The following is a 22,824-nucleotide window of genomic DNA, read 5'->3' as shown; positions in this document are numbered from 1 at the left end:
CTATCCCGATTCCCTCTAGATGGTGCCATTGGACCGGGAATGCCGCTTCCGCTCCTCGGTCCTCCCCGCCGCTTCCCAAGGCCATTTGACTCCCTTCCCAAAAAATTTTCGGGATAACTGTAGCCACTGTCACCCCATTTGCTGTGGGAGTCACCGGGAGAAAAACCTTCCAGGATTGGGGTGGATGATCCAGGGAGGAATTCCAGAGGTGGCAGAGCCATGGGAGGGGTCGGGATGATGGGAAAGGGAAAAGCGGGATGGGAAGCGGAGCTGCTGGAGCTCCACGGGCCTGGGCAGGATCTGGCCCCAGCCCAGCGATTCTGCTCCGAGTGGGATTCGCGCCAGGGATTGGTGGAGGGCCGCATTCCCAGTGTGGATCCCATAGCAGCAGCGATAATGGTTGGATTGGGAGACTCCAGATCCATCCTGGGAATTGTCCAAGGCCAGGTCGGACACTGGGGCTTGGAGCAACATGGGATAGTGGGACATGTCCCTGAACTTGGATGCGGTGGAATGGGATGGGATTTAAGATCCCTTCCCATCCAAACTATTCCAGGATTCTGGAGCCCCTCTGCTCTGGAGCCAGGCTGGCAGAGCTGGGAATGTTCCCCTGGAGAAGGGAAAATTCCAGGGAATGCTCAGAGTGCCTGGAGGGGCTCCAGGAGAGCTGGAGAGGGACTGGGGACAAGGGACAGAGGGACAGGAGCCAGGGAATGGCTCCCACTGGGAAAGGGGAGCTTGGGCTGGGATCTTGGCAAGGAATTCCTGGCTGCAATGGAATTCCCAGATTTGCTGGGGCTGCCCCTGGATCCCTGGAGTGCCCAAGGCCAGGTTGGACACTGGGGCTTGGATCTATCTGGGATAGTAGGAAGTGTCCCTGGAATTGGCTGAGCTTTAAAGTCCCTTCCATCCCAAACCATTCCATGATTCCATGACAATCTCCAGGGCCTTTCCCAACTGAAACCAAATGACCTCAGAATCTTTCCCAACCTGAATATTCCTACGATTCCCCAAACAATTCCGTGACCCCATTCCATTATTCCAACCTGGACGAGACACAGGGAAAAGCTGAAGTGGAACAACCATATCCAACAACATCTTGCAAAACCTAAATCCAACTTTTGGGTCAATCCTGGCAAACCTGATCCCTGTGATCCCTGTCCGGCAGCACAAGCAGGAGGAGCTGGATGGGGATGGCTGGGAATACGCTTCCCTCTTTGGCTGGCGCTTCCACCTCCAGCAGCGCCGCTCCGACTCCTTCCGCCGGCGCCGCTGGAGACGCCGGATGGAGCCTCTGGAACGCACCGGCCCCGCTGCCGTCTTCGCCTTGGAAGGGGCTCTGGTAGGGAACAGCTTCTCCCATTCCCAAATTTCCACCTGGGAATATTATCAGCCGCTCGTGATCTGCTTCCCGTTATCCACCCTGTTTGTTCCCTGCTTTCCCTCTTTATTCCCGGCTTTATCCACACTCTGGATTTCCCAGCCACCACTTTTCCAACGATTCCATGAGAGCCAAAGCAGCACAAAGCTCCCATTCTGAGTTTTTATGGAATTCTTTTCCTCTCCTGTTTGGCTTTCCCCCCGCTTTTTCCTTGCCCTGCTTTTCCGCCCAATCCAGAGTTGATCCCTTTGGAATAAAAGCGGCTCCGTGGCGTTTTCCATGAGCTGTTCCCATCTCAGGGCATCCTGAGTGCTTCTCACCCCCAGAGCTCTCGCCGGGATTTTTCCCTAGTCCCTTTTTCCCCACGGGATCTGCAATTGGAAACCGCTCCTTTTCCCGCAAATATTCCAAAGCAAATGGGGAATTAGGAGAACCTGGGAATCTCCAAGAGCTTTTCCAATCTAAATATTAGGATTCTGGGGAATTATGAAGACCCAGACTCCTCTTGGACACCTCAGAGAATTCCATCCCAGTGAGGAATCCCGGCTCTGGAGTTGATCCTGTTATCCCGACTTCCCATTGTTTTCCTTGCAGGGGGGAGTGACAGATGACAAGAGCGACGACGGAAAATCCGACGGAAAATCCGCGTCCACCCTGAGTTTTGGAGTCAACAGGCCCACGATCTCCTGCATTTTTGACTGTAAGGATCCCAGGGGAGCAGGAAAGGCGTTTCCCATCCTTTTCCCAGAAAAAGATGGAAAAAAGAAAGGTGGAAAAATGGTGGAGGGGAGGACAGTGCTTATGGGAACATCCACAGGCTCCAGGATTGGAGCTTGGGATATCCTGGGGGGATTAAGCTGGAATTCCCTCAGATGGGAGACTGGGAGTGATGGAATCACATCCCTGGGATCTTTTCCATGTTTCCCGTTCTTCTGGCAGCCGGGAACAGATTCCACCTGCGCTGTTACCTGTACCAGGCGCGGGATCTCATGGCCATGGACAAGGACAGCTTCTCCGGTGAGTCTGGATCCACACCGGCATGGAATTCCGGGAACAGAGGAACCATCCATGGGCCAGGACATCTTCCCCTATCCCAGGTGGATCCAACCTGGCCTTGGACATTCCCAGGGATCCAGGGGCAGCCCCAGCAAATCTGGGAATTCCAGCCCAGCCCCTCCCCACCCTCCCAGCCAGGAATTCCTTGCCAAGATCCCAGCCCAAGCTCCCCTTTCCCAGTGGGAGCCATTCCCTGGCTCCTGTCCCTCTGTCCCTTGTCCCCAGTCCCTCTCCAGCTCTCCTGGAGCTTTTCAGGCTCTGGAATTGGCTCCAAGGAATCTCTGGAGCCCTCCTTTCTCCAAGCTGTCCATGATGGAGCACAGGGAGAAACTTCCATGGGATGTGCCCAGGGAAAATTCCAGAGGGTGACAGGATTTAATCAGGACCCCAGCACAGTCCGGCCCCTTCTTCTCCAGCATCCTCAGGAAATTCCTTGTTGGATTCGATCCAGTGGAAGGTTCCCAGCCCATGGGGATGGATCTGGATGATCCCTAAGATCCCTTCCATCCCAAAACAATCCGTGGTTCCATGATTCCATAATTCCTTAGCATCCCCCTTCTCCCAGCTGCACAGGGGCCAGCAGTCCCTGGGGTTTGGGATTTAGGGGGGGGAATTTCCATGGAAAAAATGGAATCCAGGTGGGAAACAGGGGCTGGCCTTTGTGGAGGAGTTTTCCATGTCCTTCTGCTCCATCCTCTCCCAGCATAACTCCAGGGATTTCTGAAATTCCCAGGATTGTGCTGGTGTGGCTGGGACTTTCCATGCTGGGTTTTTTTTAGGATAGGAAAGAAGTTGGAATAGGAGAAATCCTTTTATCCATGGGATTTCCATGCTGGAGCTGCTTGGATGGTTGGATGCAGGTGGAGCATCCCTCTGGAATGTGGTTGAGAGGGGGATGGAATGACTGGAATTTTCCCAGCAGCCGAAAAATCCCACGTCCTCATCCCTGGAGGCTGGGCCATCCCAGCCAGGTATTCCCAGTAATGCTTTGGAGCTGGAAAAGCAGGAAAAGGGAATGTCACCTCCTCTGGATCAGAGCTGGGATAATGTAGAATGTCCCAAATCCTGGGAAAAGGGTCCACTGGCGTGAGAGATCCAACATCCCTCCAGGGCTATCCCTGCGTGATTCCCATGAGAATTTACAAAGGGATTCGGGTGGGATTTCCCTCCAAATTCTGGGATTTAAACCCCACTTGGAACAACACATCCCGGGAATGATGGGAAACGGGGACAATCCCAAAACTGGGGAAGCGGCTGGACCGTGATCCCAAGGGAATCCTGCTTCTCCCAGTAGCTGGAATAATGTGATTATTGGGAATAAACACCCCAGAGCATCCAAAAAAATCCCCCAGTGCCTGCTCCCACCTGGAATTCCCACAAAAGGCTCCTTGTCGGGATGAGGAGGTGGGAGCGAGGTGAGCTCATGGCCCGGGAGGGGAGTCCAGAATCGTTTTCCTTTGGAAAAATCCCGGCCAAGGACAACACGAGCAGCAACGTTCCACAATGTGGGATTGTGATTCCCGCTGCCGGGAATAAAGGAGTTCATTAAAGGGGCTCGGCAGTTGGAAAAATAAACATTCCCTGCTCCCAACAAAGGGGCTTTAGAGAGGCTTCCATGAAAAAAAAAAAAAGGAGGAGAAGGGAGGGAAAAATGGAGGGAAAAAAAAAAAAAAGGAAAAGCAGCTCCAAATCCGGGGGTTTTTGTTTATTGTAATGGATTTGGATGAGGAAAAGTGGGAAAGGCTCTTCCCACTTGGGAATGTCTGAGTGGTCCTGGATTGTTAGGTGTGGATAGAGGGGGAAATCCAACCCCTGGTGCCCCAATTCCTTGGAAAAGGGGGGGAAAAGGGGGAATGCTGCTGGGATCAGCTGGCCCTGCTTCCAGGGGGTGTGGGATAATCCTGGGATATCAATCCAGTGGGTTGTGGGATGATCCTGGGATCTGAATCCAGGGATGTGGGATGTTCCCGGGATCTGAATCCAGGAACCTGGGATTTTCCTGGGATCTGAATCCAGGGATACGTGTGGGGTGTTCCTTGGATCTGAATCCATGGGGGTGGGATAATCTTGGGATCTGTACCCAAGGATTTGTGGAATAACTCTGGGATCTGAATCCAGGGGGGGTGTGGGATTATCCTGGGAGCTGCATCCTTTGATTCCCACGGAAGCCCTCAGGGATGTGTGGGATGTTCCTGGAATCTGCATCCAGGGATGTGTGGGATGCTCCCCACCCTCCCAGCCAGGAATTCCTTGCCAAGATCCCAGCCCAAGCTCCCCTTTCCCAGTGGAAGCCATTCCCTGGCTCCTGTCCCTCCATCCCTTATCCCAAATCCCTCTCCAACTCTCCTGGAGCTCCTTTAGGCCCCAGAAGTGGCTCCAAGATTTCCCTGGATCTTTAGAACAATCCCAACTCTCAGACTGAGCCTTTCCAGCTGGAAAACCACCTGGAAAACCAGGCAGTTCAGGCTTGGAATAACGAATTCCAGGTGGGATAGACTGGACAGCTTCTTCCTCCTCAAGCAAGACCTGAGGAACCTCAGGGTGAGATGGAGCGAGCTGAGAATTCCCAAATTCTTTGGGAACTGGTTCTGGATGGAGCTTGGAATTCTGGGAAGAGCCAGAGCTGGGATCCATCCCTGAATCCCAGTCCTCGAATCCCATTCCCACAGATCCCTACGCCATCGTGTCCTTCCTGCACCAGAGCCAGAAGACGGTGGTGGAGAAGAACACCCTGAATCCCACCTGGGATCAGACCCTGATCTTCTACGAGATCGAGATTTTTGGGAATTCTCGGGATGTGGCCGAGTCCCCTCCCAACATCCTGGTGGAAATCTACGATCACGACACCTATGTGAGTGTGGCAATTCCCGCCGGGAATTCCCAGCCTCTGGAATGCGGTGTCCGGCACCTCTCAGTGGTTCAGCCTTTGAGGTGGACATTCCATAGGGGAAAAATTCCAGGGAAAATCCTGTGGTGTCCTTGAGGTTCCATTCACTGAGCTTCCTCATTGCCATATAAAGTGGGAAAAACAATGGAGTTTCCTCATGGAAAAACCTTGGGATAAAGTTGGACACAGTTGTGGAAGTAGGGAAATGCCCTCTGCTGTTTGCCGTGTCCAAAGGGCCTGGGAATTTATGGAATTCTGGGGGGTTGGTGGCAGGAACTCGAGGTTGTTCCCGGAAAAACCAGGCTGGAAAAAAAACCAACCTAGAAAAACCAAGTGCAGGAGGGAATTCTGTGGGAAAACACTTGGAATGCACCTCGGGAAGGGCTCGGAATTATCTCAGGAATCTTTTTCCCTCTCTCCTGCTCCTTCCCAGCAAGAGGCAGGAAAGATTCCAAAGATCCCAGTGCGGAGCAGGGAATGGGATTTTTAGGAGCTGCCAAAGGCTCTGAGCTCCTGCTCTGGAAAAACTGGGATAGAAATTCCTAAAAATGTGTTTTTCTCCTAAAAAAAGTATTTTTCCAGCCTTTGGAATTCCTGGGAAAAGTTGGAAAACTGGAGGCTCCATGGGCACCAATCCCATTTGTTTTCCCTGCCCCGATCCTATTACGGGATCATCCCTTGCTCCCAATTTTTGGCTGAGGCGGGGAATGGAGTTGTCTGGGAAAAGGGATCGGAAGGATGATCGCAATTCCCATGGTTCCCAATTCCCTGGAATTGCCTTTCCAGGGTGCGGATGAATTCATGGGACGCTGCATCTGCCGGCCCAGCCTGGAGCGCTCGCCCCGCCTTTCCTGGTATCCTGTCCTCAAATCCGGCCGGAATGTCGGGGAGCTCCTGGCTGCCTTCGAGCTGATCCAGAGGGAAAAGGTGAGATCCACCCCTGAGCCTGGAATGCTCTGGAATTCCGGTTCTTCCCCAGCATCCAGCTTTTCCAGGTATTGGGTTTATTCCATTGGTGCCTTTGGAGCCTGCGGATAGCCAGAGGGATTTGGGATTTATCCCTTTTTGAGGGATAATTCCATAGGATGAGGTTTTCCAGGTGGGAAAAGAGGTGGTTTAGGGTTGGTCTGATGGAAAACTGCAGAATTCCAGGTGGGATGAGCTGGATGGATCCTTCTCTCCTTGGACAAGTTCTGGGTGGGGTCTCAGAGACATTGAGGGAGCTGGGAATTGCCAAATCCCTAAGGAATGCTGCCCTTTCCTTGGAATTACTTCTGGAGGGGGTTTAGGAGAGCTGAAGCCATTCCGGCTTTTCTAACAGCTGTATCCCAGATGTGCCAGGCAAGAGGGATGGGCTGGAAAGATCAATCCCTGTATCCCATTCTTCCTTCCGAGCCCCGAGGTTTGTCTGGGAATGGGAATCCTACAATTCCCTCTTCCCTGGAAATCCCAGCCCAAACACCAAGACCAGGCCCAGATATCCACACGTGGCCTCTTCCTCCTCCCCATTCCCTCAGAACTGGGTGGGAAAGGCCTTGGAAAAGCCTTGGAATGAGATGTGCTCCTGGAGGAGCTGTTTGATCCTAGTGGGAATCATCCGGGTGGATTTGGTGCTTCCCGGCTGGATGAGAGTCCAGGATTTTTGGAGCTGGGAACTGAAGGGGCTGAAGTTTCCCTGCTGGAAAAAGAGGAATTAGCAGTGGGAATGTTAATGGGAATTGTGTTCTTTTTCCCTGCAGCCGGCTGTTCATCACATCCCTGGATTTGAGGTAATTCCTGACTCCTCCTTGGAAATCCAGCACCATTCCCAGCTTTCCCGGGGATTTGGAGCCCTGCAGTAATCCCTCCATCCTGTCCTAGGGAATTCTTTCAGGATGAAGGGATTCCCGCATAGAGATTCCTCTTTTCCTCAGCTGATAAGGAAAACTGGGAATGGGGCAGCTCCTTCCTGACAGGGCAAATTCATCCCATTCCAGGATCCAGAAGATCCCATGGAGATGCTCCAAAGGTTCTGGAGCCAGGCTGGGAGAGCTGGGAATGTTCCCCTGGAGAAGGGAAAAATCCAGGGAATGCTCAGAGTGCCTGGAGGGGCTCCAGGAGAGCTGGAGAGGGACTGGGGACAAGGGACAGAGGGACAGGAGCCAGGGAATGGCTCCCACTGGGAAAGGGGAGCTTGGGCTGGGATCTTGGCAAGGAATTCCTGGCTGGGCTGGAATTCCCAGATTTGCTGGGCTGCCCCTGGATCCCTGGGAATGCCCAAGGCCAGGTTGGATCACCCTGGGATGGTGGGAGGGGGTGCCCCCGGATGGGATTTAAGGATTTTCCCTCCCCAGACCATTCCGGGATTCCCTTTGGGTGTCAGCTGCAATTATAAACCTTGGGATGGGTTTAGGGATGAGAATTCCTCTAATTCCATCCTCTCCTCCTCTTTCCCAGAGTGAGCTCTCCTCCAGCCTGGATGAGGTGAGTCTTTGGGAATTCCTTCTTTTTCCTCTTGGAATTGTTCAAATTTGCTTCCTTGGGCAATCCTCTTTATCACGGATGGGTCAAGCCAAGAGCATCAGGATTTTGGGAATGTGAGTGAGCTCCGGCTGGATGGGCTTCTCCTTGTGGCTGGGAATGTTGGGATCCATTTACCCTCTGGAATGAGGTGTCCCATCCTTTCATCCCAGGCGTGCCAGAGCCGGAATTTTGGGCTGCCCTTGGGAAATCCCAATTCCAAACTTTCCATAGGGAATTTGCCATGAATTGAGGATGTGCTGGACTGTTCCCGTTGTTCCAAAGGAGATTTTCATCCCTTGTCCCGGGAAAAATTCAGGGATATGTTGGACGGGGCTTGGAGCAACCTGAGATAGTGGAAGGTTCCCTGCCCATGGAATGGGATGAGTTTTCCAATGGAAACTATTCCATGAGATTCCATCATTCCCGTGACTCTGATTCCACACCTGGAATCCCAAGACTATCCTTGTGCATCCCGTGGGGCCAATCCCAGTCTGAACCAAGAGTTGGGATCTTGGAAATCTCCAGGCAGGGAAAGGGAACAACTCTTGGAATGTTGTGGTGGCCCTCAGAGCCATCAATCCCAAAAATCCAGGAGATGAGCTAGAAAACACCGAGCCACATTCCCAGGAAAGGTTGGATCGGGTGGGATAAACACATTTTTCCAAGATTTTTTTTTCCCACCCAACCCAAGCTGCCTTTCCTTGGGAGCTCATCCTGCTGTTCCGTGTGTCCATAATCATCTCTTTCCTCTTTTTTCCTCCCACCGCCGGAATTCCGGGATGGGGCATTCCACAGCTCTGCATCCCTGCCTTGTTCTCTGAGGGGCTCCTCCAATGGGTATCACTCTCTTCCCTTCCCTTCTCCCGGAATCCAAGAAAATCCCGGCAGAGCCTTCCAGGGCGAGCAGGATTGCAGGAACCCCATCCCAACAAAATTCCTGAGGCTGCATCCCAAGGATTGGTGCCGGCCAGAGCCTCCGGTGCCTCATGGATGCTCCTGAAGGACCAGGCTGGCTTCATCCTTGTCTACTTTTTCTTGGGAATGGCCTTTTGGGGTTCAATTCCCACTGAACTCTGGGATTTATCTTTGGATCACATCCCAGCTTCCATAAAAACTGGGAATCATTTCCAGCCTTTATTTATTTATATTTTTTTTTGGCCTCATCCATGTTGATTTTCACTCATCCTGGATCCAAATCCGGGTTGGAATCCATCATCTCCAGAGCTCCTTGCCACCTGGATTCCCTTGGATTTATCCTTGTTCAACCCATCCTGGCTCCCAGCAGGATTTTCATGGATTTTCCTCCCTCCAGGCGGCTTTGCCCGGGAATTCCTTTTCCCCACTCCCATCCTGATCCTTCCCTGCTCCTGCCTCATCCCCAGCATTCCCTGCTCATTCCCACCCATTCCAACATTCTCTCCTCTGACATTCAGCTGGAAACCAGGAGAACACCCGGAAAACCACTGGGAGAGCAGCAGGAAGGACTTTAAAAAACCCGGAATGACGCAGGGTTCAAATCCAGGTTGATCCTGGAGAGGATGGATGGGGCAGGATTTCTTTCCCAAGGACTTCCCATTGGATTTGCTGAAGGATTGATCCCTAAAATCCCTTTCAACCCAAACCATTCCATGATTTTAGGCCTGAACAGCCTAAAATGAGGGTTTTTTTGGGAATTAGAGTTCCAGAGGTAACCCAGGGAATGTGGGAATTCTCTGCAGCTCTCCCTTCTCCTTCAGATTATCCTGGATAAAATTCCCGCTCCCTGCCAGCACTAACCGCGCTGGGGGCAGGTGGATCATGGGATGGAGTTGTGGCTGCTCCATGTGGGAATTCCAGGCACCTCTTCCCACATGGAATTCCTGAAAACCTTCTGCTAATGAGCAGCTGGACTCAGGAACCAGCAATTCCCAAGGAAAATTAAGTTTTATTGGGAATTTTATGGGAAAAAAATTGGAATTTTATGGGAAGTTGAGGTAGTAATTGGATGATCCTTAAGGCTCTTCCCAAACCCAACCATTCCACGATTCCATCTGGAAAATCCCTTTGGACAGCCAATCCCTCACCCACACATCATTGAATCCAATAAAATTCCAGCTGGGAGAGAATTCCATGCTCCTGGGATGGATTTCCAGAGATTTTGCTTTCATTCTGGCTTTTCTGGGGGCTCTGGGAGATGCAGGAAAAGAAAAGGGGAGGAATTCTGGCTCCCACTTTCCTCCTCCAGAAAGGCAAGTTGAGAATTCCTTGGCTGCCTCCCGGATTTGGGATGATCCCAATGGAATTCCCGGGTATTTTCACCCGAGCTCTATCCCACGGATTTCTGGATTATCCATGAGGTGTGGGATGAACCACAGCCCCTTCCCAGATCCAGAGGTGTTGCCGATCCCCATCCCACGGTGCTGCTCCCACTACATTTTTTGGGAATCGCCCAACTACTGATCCTGCTGCTGCTGCTGCTTCATCCCTTTCTTCATCCCGCTGTGATCCCGGCATGGGATAGAGGCGGTTCCATCCCGTCATTCCCTAAAAAAGGTTTAACCTTGGAGGGCAGATTCCTGGGAAAAGCTCAGGGATGTCGGATCTTCTCCAGGGTGGATTAAAGAGGCAAAACCACTTTTCCGGCACCTCCATCCTGACTTTCCTCTGGCTCTCCTGGATTTCCTGGGAGAGATGAGTCTGGAAAGGATGGAGATTCCGGGTGGATCCAACATGGAGAGGGGGTTGATGTCCCATCCTGGCGCTTCCTGATGTTTTCCTTTCCCTCTCGGCTCCCGCAGTCCGCGGATTCCGACCTTCCCTACCCGCCGCCGCAGCGGGAGCCCAACGTGTACATGGTCCCGCAGGGAATCAAACCCGTCCTGCAGCGCACGGCCGTCGAGGTGAGCCACGGATCCGGGAGCGGGAGCCGGGAATGGGATCCCAGCTGGATTCTGGGCTGCGATTCCAAAGAAAACGGAGGCTCCAGGGGGAACTTGTGGCTCTTCACAATTCCCTGACAGGAAGGTGGAGCTGGGGGGGTTGGGGGTCTGCTCGCAGGGAACCAGGGATGGGATGAGGATGAAGCTCAGGGAAACAAGGAATGGGATGAAGATGGAATTTAGGGAATGAGGGATGGGATGAGGATGAAGTTCAGGGAACAGGGGATGGGATGAAGATGGAATTCAGGGAATGAGAGATGGGATAAGGATGAAGCTCAGGGAAACAAGGAATGGGATAAGGATGAAGTTCAGGGAACAGGGGATGGGATGAAAATGGAATTCAGGGAATGAGAGATGGGATAAGGATGAAGCTCAGGGAATGAGGATTGGGATCATGATGAAGTTCAGGGAAACAAGGAATGGGATGAAAATGGAATTTAGGGAATGAGAGATGGGATAAGGATGAAGCTCAGGGAATGAGGATTGGGATAATGATGAAGTTCAGGGAAACAAGGAATGGGATAAAGATGGAATTCAGGGAACAGGGGATGGGATGAGGATGAAGCTCAGGGAAACAAGGAATGGGATGAAGATGGAATTCAGGGAATGAGAGATGGGATAAGGATGAAGATCAGGGAAACAAGGAATGGGATAAGGATGAAGCTCAGGGAATGACGAATGGGATGAAGATGAAGTTCAGGGAACAGGGAATGGGATGAGGATGAAGTTCAGGGAAACAAGGAATGGGATGAAGATGGAATTCAGGGAATGAGAGATGGGATAAGGATGAAGATCAGGGAAACAAGGAATGGGATAAGGATGAAGGTCAGGGAACATGGGATGGGATAAGAGTGAAGCTCAGGTTGGATATCAGGAGGAATTTCCTCATGGAAAGGGTGGTCAGGCATTGAAAGTGCCCAGGGAGCTTTGGAATCCCCATCCCTGAAAGTGTCCAAGGAACTCCTGGTGTGGAGACGGGGGTCGGTCACAGGTTGAACTCCATGACCTTGGAGGTCTTTTCCAACCTCAGGGGTTCCATAATTCCCACCACTGCTTGTCCTACATGGTTGAACCTCCAGGTTCTCCTCCACTGCTGAGGAGCTCCATGGAAACCTGGAAGCAGAGCTTTGGATCAGGATTAGGTGTCCCCTCATCCCACAGATCCTGGCCTGGGGGCTGAGGAACCTCAAGAGCTTCCAGCTGGCCAGCGTGACCTCGCCCAGCCTGCTGGTGGAGTGCGAGGGGCAGCGCGTCCAGTCCGGCGTCATCAAGAACGTCAAGAAGAACCCCAACTTCGACGTCTGCGTGCTCTTCATGGAAGTGGTGAGGTCCAACGGGACTGGGGTGGTGCGGGGGGAAGGGAAGGTCCTCAAAAATGGGGGGAAGGACCTTAAAACCTATAAAAATGGATCTGGTGAAGGACCTCCAAGTCCCATAAAGGGCCTGGAGGTCCCATGAAAATGGATCTTGTGGTGGAGGACCTCAAAGTCACATTAAAATATATTTCGTGAAAAACCCCAAAATCCCATAAAAATTGATCTTTTGAAGAGTTTAGAGGTCCCATAAAAATGGCTCTTGTGGTGGAGGACCTGAAGGTCCCATAGAAGTGGATCTTGTGGTGAAGGACCCCAAAATCCCATAAAAGTAGATCTTGGCCTGAAGGACCTTGAAGTCCCATAAAAGTGGATCTTGTGAAGGACAGTCCTATGAAAATGGATTTTACGGTGAAGGACCTCAAAATCCCATAAAAATGGATCCGGTGAAAGACCTTAAGACCCCATAAAAATGGACCATGTGGAAGTGTCATGAAATGAGTTCTTCTGATGAAGGACCTCAAAATTCTATAGAAATGGTTCTTCTGGTGAAGTTCCTTCTGCCCCTGGTTTTTTGGGGGTGGTGCAGAACCTCTGCCCTCCCTTTCCAGCCTCATTCCATCTTCCCTTCCCTCTTCCTGCAGCGTCTGCCCAAGGAGAGCCTCTACAGCCCCCCCATCATCCTGAAGATCATCGACAACCGCCCCTTTGGCCGGAGACCCGTGGTGGGACAGTGCACGGTCCGCTCCCTCCAGGAATTCTACTGGGATCCCTCCCAGCAGGACACGGGGGCACCCCAAGAGCAGCCAGGTACGTGGGAATGTTGGGATTGGTGTCCTTCATGGAGTCATGGAATGGTTGGGTTGGGAGGGAACTTAAAGGTGACCCTGTTCCACCACATCCGTCGGCAGATGGACGTGGGCAGTGGGACATCTCCCACTGTCCCAGTGGATCCAACCCCAATGTCCAACCTGGCCTTGGGCACTGCCAGAGATCCAGGGGCAGCCACAGGAAATCTGGGAATTCCAGCCCAGCGCCTCCCCACCCTCCCAGCCAGGAATTTTTTCCCAATATTCCATTGAAATGTCCCCTCCTTCAGTTCAATCCATTCCTCCTTGTCTTGGCACTCCATATCCTTGTCCCAAGTCCTTCTCCTGGCTCCTTGAAGCCCTGGATGGGATGGGGATCATGGGATTGGGATCTTGGAGATGAGCTTTGGGTGGTGAGTAAAGTCTGGATGATGTTGGGATCATGGAGATGAACTTCATGTGGTGGGAAGGATCTGGGAGATGTTGGGATCGTGGTGATGAACTTTGGATGTTGGGAAGTGTCTGGGATGAGTTTGGGATTGTGGAGATGAACTTTGAATGATGAAAGAATCTGGGATGAGTTTGGGATTGTGGAGATGAATTTTGGATGATGAGAAGTGTCTGGGATGAGTTTGGGATTGTGGAGATGAACTTTGGACGATGGGAAGTGTCTGGGATGAGTTTGGGATTGTGGAGATGAATTTTGGATGATTCTGGGATGAGTTTGGGATTGTGGAGATGAACTTTGGACGATGGGAAATGTCTGGGATGAGTTTGGGATTGTGGAAATGAATTTTGGATTATGGGAAGTGTCTGGGATGAGTTTGGGATTGTGGAGATGAATTTTGGATGATTCTGGGATGAGTTTGGGATTGTGGAAATGAACTTTGGACGATGGGAAGTGTCTGGGATGAGTTTGGGATTGTGGAGATGAATTTTGGATGATGGGAAGTGTCTGGGATGAGTTTGGGATTGTGGAGATGAACTTTGGATAATGGGAAATGTCTGGGATGAGTTTGGGATTCTGGAGATGAATTTTGGATGATGAAAGAATCTGGGATGAGTTTGGGATTGTGGAGATGAATTTTGGATGATGGGAAGTGTCTGGGATGAGTTTGGGATTGTGGAAATGAATTTTGGATGATTCTGGGATGAGTTTGGGATTGTGGAGATGAACTATGAATGATGACAAGTGTCTGGGATGAGTTTGGGATTGTGGAGATGAATTTTGCATGATTCTGGGATGAGTTTGGGATTGTGGAGATGAACTTTGGACGATGGGAAATGTCTGGGATGAGTTTGGGATTGTGGAAATGAATTTTGGATGATTCTGGGATGAGTTTGGGATTGTGGAGATGAATTTTGGATGATGAGAAGTGTCTGGGATGAGTTTGGGATTATGGAGATGAATTTTGGATGATGAGAAGTGTCTGGGATGAGTTTGGGATTGTGGAGATGAACTTTGAATGATGAAAGAATCTGGGGTGAGTTTGGGATTGTGGAGATGAATTTTGGATGATGGGAAGTGTCTGGGATGAGTTTGGGATTGTGGAAATGAATTTTGGATGATTCTGGGATGAGTTTGGGATTGTGGAGATGAATTTTGGATGATGACAAGTGTCTGGGATGAGTTTGGGATTGTGGAGATGAGCTTTGGATGATTCTGGGATGAGTTTGGGATTGTGGAAATGAACTTTGGACGATGGGAAGTGTCTGGGATGAGTTTGGGATTGTGGAGATGAATTTTGGATGATGGGAAGTGTCTGGGATGAGTTTGGGATTGTGGAGATGAACTTTGGATAATGGGAAATGTCTGGGATGAGTTTGGGATTCTGGAGATGAATTTTGGATGATGAAAGAATCTGGGATGAGTTTGGGATTGTGGAGATGAATTTTGGATGATGGGAAGTGTCTGGGATGAGTTTGGGATTGTGGAAATGAATTTTGGATGATTCTGGGATGAGTTTGGGATTGTGGAGATGAACTTTGGATGATGAAAGAATCTGGGATGAGTTTGGGATTATGGAGATGAATTTTGGATGATGAGAAGTGTCTGGGATGAGTTTGGGATTCTGGAGATGAATTTTGGATGATGAGAAGTGTCTGGGATGAGTTTGGGATTGTGGAGATGAATTTTGGATGATTCTGGGATGAGTTTGGGATTGTGGAGATGAACTTTGGACGATGGGAAATGTCTGGGATGAGTTTGGGATTGTGGAGATGAATTTTGGACTATGGGAAGTGTCTGGGATGAGTTTGGGATTGTGGAGATGAATTTTGGATGATGGGAAGTGTCTGGCATGAGTTTGGGATTGTGGAGATGAACTTTGGATAATGGGAAATGTCTGGGATGAGTTTGGGATTCTGGAGATGAATTTTGGATGATGAAAGAATCTGGGATGAGTTTGGGATTGTGGAGATGAATTTTGGATGATGGGAAGTGTCTGGGATGAGTTTGGGATTGTGGAAATGAATTTTGGATGATTCTGGGATGAGTTTGGGATTGTGGAGATGAACTTTGGATGATGACAAGTGTCTGGGATGAGTTTGGGATTGTGGAGATGAACTTTGGATGATGAAAGAATCTGGGATGAGTTTGGGATTGTGGAGATGAATTTTGGATGATGAGAAGTGTCTGGGATGAGTTTGGGATTGTGGAGATGAATTTTGGATGATGAGAAGTGTCTGGGATGAGTTTGGGATTGTGGAGATGAACTTTGGACGATGGGAAGGGTCTGGGATGAGTTTGGGATTGTGGAGATGAACTTTGGATGATTCTGGGATGAGTTTGGGATTGTGGAGATGAACTTTGGATGATGAGAAGTGTCTGGGATGAGTTTGGGATTGTGGAGATGAATTTTGGATGATTCTGGGCTGAGTTTGGGATTGTGGAGATGAGCTTTGGATGATGAAAGAATCTGGGATGAGTTTGGGATTGTGGAGATGAGTTTTGGATGATGAGAAGTGTCTGGGATGAGTTTGGGATTGTGGAGATGAATTTTGGATGATGAGAAGTGTCTGGGATGAGTTTGGGATTGTGGAGATGAACTTTGGATGATTCTGGGATGAGTCTGGGATTGTGGAGATGAACTTTGGATGGTCTGAGGGTTCTGGATGGGATTAGGATCATGGCGGCGGTGTCTGGGAGAAACTGGGATCACTCCTGGAGGTCGATCCCAAGGTTTTTGGGCTCTGGGATTCCCAAATCCTGGGATCATGGTGCCGCTCCACTCCGGTTGCAGATGACGTCAGCCTGACGCCCAGGGACGACGTCCTCATCGACATCGATGACAAGGAGCCCCTGATCCCCATCCAGGTATGGAAAACGCGCTGGGGAGGTCCCGGATTCTTTCCGCACTCCGGTGGATCGGGTGAGGATGGATCCAAGGTGCCGATGTGAGGATGGATCCGGTTGGATCCATTCTTTTCCAACTTCCATGTGTTTTCCCTCCCTCTCCTCACCTGCACAACCCTGAACTCCTCCTCATTCCATAGGCTGGGAATGAGGGGCTGGATTTGCTTTCCCGATGGAGAGAAATCCATGTCAGGTTCTTCCCAAGGAAGGCAAAAATTCCCTGAGGCTCCGTCGTTCTCGGTCCATGGCCGGGTCTCCTTTTCCCAGTTTGGCTCCTGGCTTGCTGGAATTTTACTGGACTGGGGTTGCAGAATCCCAAATCCATGGTGGTGGGAGTGGTGAGTTGGTGCAGTTCCAGTGATTTTGCGGGATCTCAGCATTCCTTTGGGAATGGATGAGGAATGGCCACATCCCTGGAGCTTCCGTCTTTCCAGTAACTTCCCGTGTCCACAGCCCTCGGGCAATCCCGGTGCCTCTGGAGCAGCTGGGAATAGTGTCAGGAATGTTCGGTGGATCTTTTCCTGGTCTCCCATCCCTTGGTTGGGATGTCAGGGGTTGGGATTTCCCTCCTGCCTATTCCTGGATGCCACAAGGCTGGAAAAGCTGGAGTTTCCAGAAGGAATCAGCCTTCCGAGTGTTTCCTGCCTCAGTTTCCCTGGCCTTGAGCGGTTTCAGCGATGGAGGAGCTGCTTAATCCGAGATGTCCAACTTGGGCATGGATCCTGCTCTTTATTCACGTCCTTGGTGCTCCTGGGGCTTTCTATTCCCAGGGATTTTCTGGTGCTTTTGGATATTTGTGGTGCATCCCAAGCCAAGCTCGTGCTGGGTCCCACATCAAGCTGGGAATCAGGAATTTGGCTAATTCCCAAAAAAAAAATGTGGATGTGGCCCTGCTCATTCCTGCTCATTCCAAATCCTCATCCCTGGAAGTGTCCGAGGCCAGGTTGGACGGGGCTTGGAGAAGCCTGGGGTAGTGGGAGGTGTCCCTGCCCATGGAAAAGGTGGAATGGGATGAGATTTAAGATCCTTCCCACCCAAATCATTCCATGATTCCGTGATTTTATTCACAGCTCTGTTGGGATCTTGTCCTGAAACCCTTCAGCCTCCACTGGGAATGGGACAGGAGAACTGGGGAAAGTTGGCTCCAGTGAAAAGTGTAGAAAGGGAAAAGCAGCTCCCGAAAATGCTCCTGATTGGAGCATTGGGAAATTGGGAGAGCAGCCTCATTCCCTCCTTTTTGCTTCCCATTTAACGATTTATCCTTAAAATTTACAGCTGGGCTTTGTCCTTTATCAGGGAAGTAACTGGAGCTTGTCCATGGAAAACATGGAATTTAGGAACGGGACTTTTTGTAATAAAATCCCCCTTTTTTAAGTCCAGGACAGAGAAACTTGGGAGAAAACTGAGGGAATAATGTGGGAATCTCTGGGATCCCAACTTGAGATGTGGAGCTTGATCCCAGTTTCCCATGACCCGGATACGGGGTTTCCCATGATCTGGAATCAGGATTTCCCATGGTCCAGTGCAGGAAGTGCTTGGACATTCCCACTGGTGGGATTCCCAGTTTTTCTGAGTGGTCAGGATGGGGGAACACCCTGGGAAGTCCAGAGTGGGATTGGCCGTACCCGCAATTCCCTGGAATCCTCTGCTCTGATTTCTATGATTTATTAATGGAAAACCGCATTGGTGGCAAACCTGCTCCCATTTTTTCCTTTGGGAATAAAACCTCTGGATAGAGACACACCTCCCTTTATACCCCCTGGAGCTCTGGAAGCTGCCCCCGGGAATGCAGGATCCCATCCCAAAGATTCCAGAGGAAGGAACAAGAGGGAGCTTTGGAATCCTGGAGCTTCGTTCCCTGGGATAATTTTATTGGAAACGTCTCCAAACTCCGATCAAGTTTAGGGGGGAGTTTAAACAGCAGGAAAAGGGGGAGACAAAACCATTCCAAGGTGGAAAATTCCAGAATTTTTTTTCCTGGAAAAAAACATTTCCCAAACAATCCCCCTGCCACCAATGGAGTTCTTCAGTTTGACCCCAGATTTGTCCTTCTCCATTTGTTTCTTTCCTTGTTTTTCCTGTTATTTCGGGAAAGGAGGGAGCTTCTTCCTGGGAAGCCAACCCAAAATTCCCACCTCGGAATTTTGGCCCTGCAAGCTCCTCCTCTCCTGGAGGTGGACATGGATTGAGGCATGGATGGACCACTGGGATCATTCCACCCATCCAGGGCCAGGTTTAGCAGGTCGAGGAGCAATCCCGGCCCGCAGGGACCATCCTGCTCCACTTTCCCGGGAAAAGGGACGGATCCCAAGCCAGCAGCTCGTGCTTGGGGCTCTTCGGAAGCGGGAGCCAGCATTTTTCATGGATGCATTTCCTTGTGTGGCTCCGGAGTTTTTCTCCCTCCTTGCCAAGCCTGGCTTTGGTCCCTGCTCCGAAGGATTGTTGGAACAAAGGATCCCTTTGTGCTTTCCCTGGAAAATTGGGAAAGCAACGAGAGGTGAAATCCCTCTGCTCTGAGGTTCGGGAGCGCATTATCCATCTCATCCAAGCGGGATCAGGAGTTCAGCCGGAGTTTAAAACCAGTTTGAATGCATGGGAATCACAGCCCGGTCACCCAAAGTGAGGAAAATCCTAAAAATCACAGAAAAGAGATTTTTCCTGGCTAATCCCATCTAGTTTGGTTCTTAGGGAAAAGGACATGGAGTGGGGTTTGGGAAAGGTGGAATTTGTGGAAGAGGCTGCTGGATCAGGCCTTGTCCTGCCTGCTCTGCTCCCGGTGTTTTCCGAGGGTTCATTCCCATGGGAAGAGGCTCGGGAAGGACTCCCACGGCTCCATGGGATTTGTTCTGTCTGCTCATGGATAAACCTGCTGGGAAGGAGCTGTTCCCGGCGACTCTGGGAGCCGCGAGGGAATCCTGGTGGAAAATGATCCTCAGGGAATTGTTTTCCTGTGTAACAGCTGGAAATTGTGGAGTTTGGCCCAAGGATGCTGGTCTGGATCTGCTGGGATCACAGCAGGGTTTTGGGAACAAGCCTGAGCTGGAAAACCGGGAATACTGTTGGGATTGACCTGATCCCCAAACCTGGCTGTTTTCTGGGAAGAACCTCTCATTCCTCCCCTTTTCCACATCCAAGGGATCCTTGGAATCCTGGAGCAGTGCTGCTGCTTCCTGCCCACAGAAAGGATCCTGGGTTTTGGTTTGTCCAGGGCGAGCCAGGCTTGGACCTGGACCCTGATCCTGAGAATTCCCAATCCTATTCTAAATCCCCCTGGCTCAGATCCTTCCCTGGATTCTGGGATAACTCCCTGAGTTTGCAGCCCTCGATATCCAGGGAAAAGCTTCTCCTCCTCTGGGAATTACTAACAGCTTTTCCATATTTTTCCCCTTTAATATCCCATTTTTCCTCTACCTCATTCCAGCTGTTTGCCAAACCTCCCTAAAAACAAACCCTGCGCTGATCCCAAATTTGCCTCCTCCTGGGAAACCCCAGGGTTGGGAATGTTAGTTTGGATTAATCCCTTTAATTGTTGCTTTCGCTGCTGTGTGTTCATCCTGGTTCCTGGAATTCCTTGGATAACGGATCATTTTAATTTGTAGCTTCCTGAGGGTTTGACGAGCTCAGCACTAATTAACATCCCGGATTCCCGGGCCCCGCCTCATGTAGGTATCGCTTCCTTTCTAATTGCTAATTAATCGCTTAATTAATTAACTGCTTAATTAATGACCTGAGTCCATGAGAATATGAGGATAAAGATGGAAGGAGGCGTTTTCCTTCCGGGAATGATCCTGCTTGCTGCTTAGGAAAATGGCAATTCCAGCTGGCTGCCAGTGTCTCCTTGGGTTTTCCATTCATTCCAAAGGGAATGAGGGTGGTTTTGAAGGAATTCCGTCCCCAGCTCTGGGATCCCAGCACAGAAAGGACATGGAATTGTGGGAGTGATCCAGAGGTGGCACCAGGATGATCAGAGGAATGGAGCAGCTCTGCTGAGAGGAAGAGCTGGGAGAGCTGGGAATGTTCCCCTGGAGAAGGGAAAATTCCAGGGAATGCTCAGAGTGCCTGGAGGGGCTCCAGGAGAGCTGGAGAGGGACTGGGGACAAGGGACAGAGGGACAGGAGCCAGGGAATGGCTCCCACTGGGAAAGGGGAGCTTGGGCTGGGATCTTGGCAAGGAATTCCTGGCTGGAATGGAATTCCCAGATTTGCTGTGGCTGCCCCTGGATCCCGGGCAGTGCCCAAGGCCAGGTTGGATCCACCTGGGATAGGGGAGGTGTCCCTGCCTGTGGAAAGGGTGGAATGGGATGAGATTTAAGGATCCCTTCCCTCTTCCTGCTCCCTTTGTGTCTTTTCCATAAGAAAAACAGATATTGGGATTTTCCCGGGTTTTATAGGGAGGGCAGTGAAGCTGCTTCGCCTTCTCAGGGAAAAGCTCCAGAAGAGCAATTCCCTTCATCCCAAATTCACCCTGACCAGATTCCCCATGGAATCATGGATCGGTTTGCGTTGGAAGGATCTTAAATCCCATCCCATTCCACAGTTTCCATGGGCAGGGACACCTCCCACTATCCCATGTTGCTCCAAGCCCATTCCAGCCGGGCCTTGGATACTTCCAGTGATCCAGATATTGTCCAGTGAATTGATTTTTCCATCCCAGAGAGGTGGCAGTGCTGGGATCCTGACTTCGGAAGCAAAAATTCCTGAAATAACCCCCCCATCCAGCTGTCCATCTGTGGTTTTAATTTCCATGGATATGTTTTTGGTTTAGGACAAAAAATCCAGGGGGGAAAAAACAAAGAAGGAAAAGCTGCAGAGCGTTAAAAATCAAATGACAGGAATATTAGGTGGGAATAAACCATCCCATTGTCCAGATTTTTCCAGGATCCTCCAGGAATGGGAGACAATGTGATAAGCCCCAGTTTGCAGAAAAATGGGAATGTTTCCTTGGGAAAACCATCCTGGTTTGGAGAACTAAGTTCCCATCTTCCTTCCCAGCTCCTTCTCCTTTATGGCTCAGGAGCTCTGTGCAAAAGGAGGAGCTGGGAATGAGGCCCAGGGGCTGCAGCTGGGGAAATCTTGGAAAAAAGCTTTTTCAGCCAAAAAAATCCAGCTCCGTGAGGAGCGTGTGAGGGAGGTCCCGGATTTCACTGGGATCTGCCTCCGGCTGGTGCGTTAATGATGAGAGGGAAGAGTTTAAACTGCCCGAGGGCCAGGACGGGTGGGATTTTGGGATGGAATTCTGCCCTGTGAGGGTGGGGACGGGCTGGGCTGGAATTCCCAGATTTGCTGTGGATGCCCCTGGATCCATGGAAGTGCCCAAGGCCAGGATGGATCCACCTGGGATGGTGGGAGGTGTCCCTGCCCATGGATGGGGTGGGAATGCAATGGGATTTAAAGTCACTTCCAACTCAAACCATTCCATGATTCTGGAGCCCCTCTGCTCTGGAGCCAGGCTGGCAGAGCTGGGAATGTTCCCCTGGAGAAGGGAAAATTCCAGGGAATGCTCAGAGTGCCTGGAGGGGCTCCAGGAGAGCTGGAGAGGGACTGGGGACAAGGGACAGAGGGACAGGAGCCAGGGAATGGCTCCCACTGGGAAAGGGGAGCTTGGGCTGGGATCTTGGCAAGGAATTCCTGGCTGGGATTTGTCTGGAATTCCCAGATTTGCTGTGGCTGCCCCTGGATCCCTGGCAGTGCCCAAGGCCAGGTTGGACATTGGGCTTGGATCCACCTGGGATAGTTGGAGTGTCCCTGGATGGAAGTGGATGATCTTTCTTGTCAATTCCCATTCCATAATTCCATGATTCCTGGGTACATCCCAGAGGAGAGGAGCTCAGGAGGAACTCTCGGACACCTCTGCTCCTGCATTCCCTTCTGAGGAGCCCTACAACGCGGTTACTCCGCCGTTACTCCAGCTCATGCTGCTTTCCAAATCCCCCATCCCGGGACATGTCAACGCAGTCGAGCGGAGCCAATTCCAGCTGATCCATGTCTGTAAACCATTTGGGATAATTGGTTGTTTGCTCTGTTTGCTCCGTCCAAATCCAAGCCGACATTTTACGGCTTCTCCGGTTACTGCTCCTTGGAGGAGCTCTGGGTGTTGGATGATTCCTCCTGGGAATGGTTCCCATCCCAGCACTGACCCCCCATCCCCAGAATGTTCCTGATGGTTTTGATATTCCCAGTTGGGATCCAGCCAATGGCACTGCCACCAGGGGACGGGGTGGGGGAAGTATTCCCGGAGAAAACTCCAGGATTTCCACAGCTGGGGTTTGTAGGATCATGGAATGGTTTGGGAGGGAAGGGAATCTGAAAGCTCATCCCAGTTCCATCAGCAGGGACGCCTCCCACTATCCCAGGTGGATCCAAGCCCAGTGTCCAGTCTGGCCTTGGACATTCCCAGGGATCCAGGGGCAGCCCCAGCAAATCTGGGAATTCCATCCCAGCCAGGAATTCCTTGCCAAGATCCCAGCCCAAGCTCCCCTTTCCCAGTGGGAGCCATTCCCTGGCTCCTGTCCCTCTGTCCCTTGTCCCCAGTCCCTCTCCAGCTCTCCTGGAGCCCCTCCAGGCACTCTGAGCATTCCCTGGAATTTTCCCTTCTCCAGGGGAA

At 51.1% G+C, this 22,824-nt stretch overlaps 1 protein-coding gene across 8 annotated transcripts in view; it reads left to right on the top strand.

Moving 5' to 3' along the window:
• Positions 1 to 22,824, top strand: part of DYSF (dysferlin) — a 77,492-nt gene that overhangs the window by 26,374 nt on the left and 28,294 nt on the right. For all 8 annotated transcript variants that reach the window (XM_077782668.1, XM_077782667.1, XM_077782664.1 and 5 more), the window contains 11 exons: positions 1,169 to 1,342; positions 1,976 to 2,081; positions 2,321 to 2,398; positions 5,107 to 5,288; positions 6,111 to 6,251; positions 7,064 to 7,093; positions 7,761 to 7,787; positions 10,604 to 10,705; positions 11,906 to 12,067; positions 12,702 to 12,867; positions 16,109 to 16,182. In XM_077782668.1, coding sequence (XP_077638794.1) covers positions 1,169 to 1,342; positions 1,976 to 2,081; positions 2,321 to 2,398; positions 5,107 to 5,288; positions 6,111 to 6,251; positions 7,064 to 7,093; positions 7,761 to 7,787; positions 10,604 to 10,705; positions 11,906 to 12,067; positions 12,702 to 12,867; positions 16,109 to 16,182 — 1,242 coding nt within the window. The remainder of the gene's footprint in view (positions 1 to 1,168; positions 1,343 to 1,975; positions 2,082 to 2,320; positions 2,399 to 5,106; positions 5,289 to 6,110; positions 6,252 to 7,063; positions 7,094 to 7,760; positions 7,788 to 10,603; positions 10,706 to 11,905; positions 12,068 to 12,701; positions 12,868 to 16,108; positions 16,183 to 22,824) is intronic.

The sequence above is a fragment of the Lonchura striata genome, chromosome 4 (assembly GCF_046129695.1).
Source record: "Lonchura striata isolate bLonStr1 chromosome 4, bLonStr1.mat, whole genome shotgun sequence".
In the NCBI taxonomy this organism is placed as follows: domain Eukaryota; kingdom Metazoa; phylum Chordata; class Aves; order Passeriformes; family Estrildidae; genus Lonchura; species Lonchura striata.
This window is presented reverse-complemented; position numbering and strand designations above follow the sequence as displayed.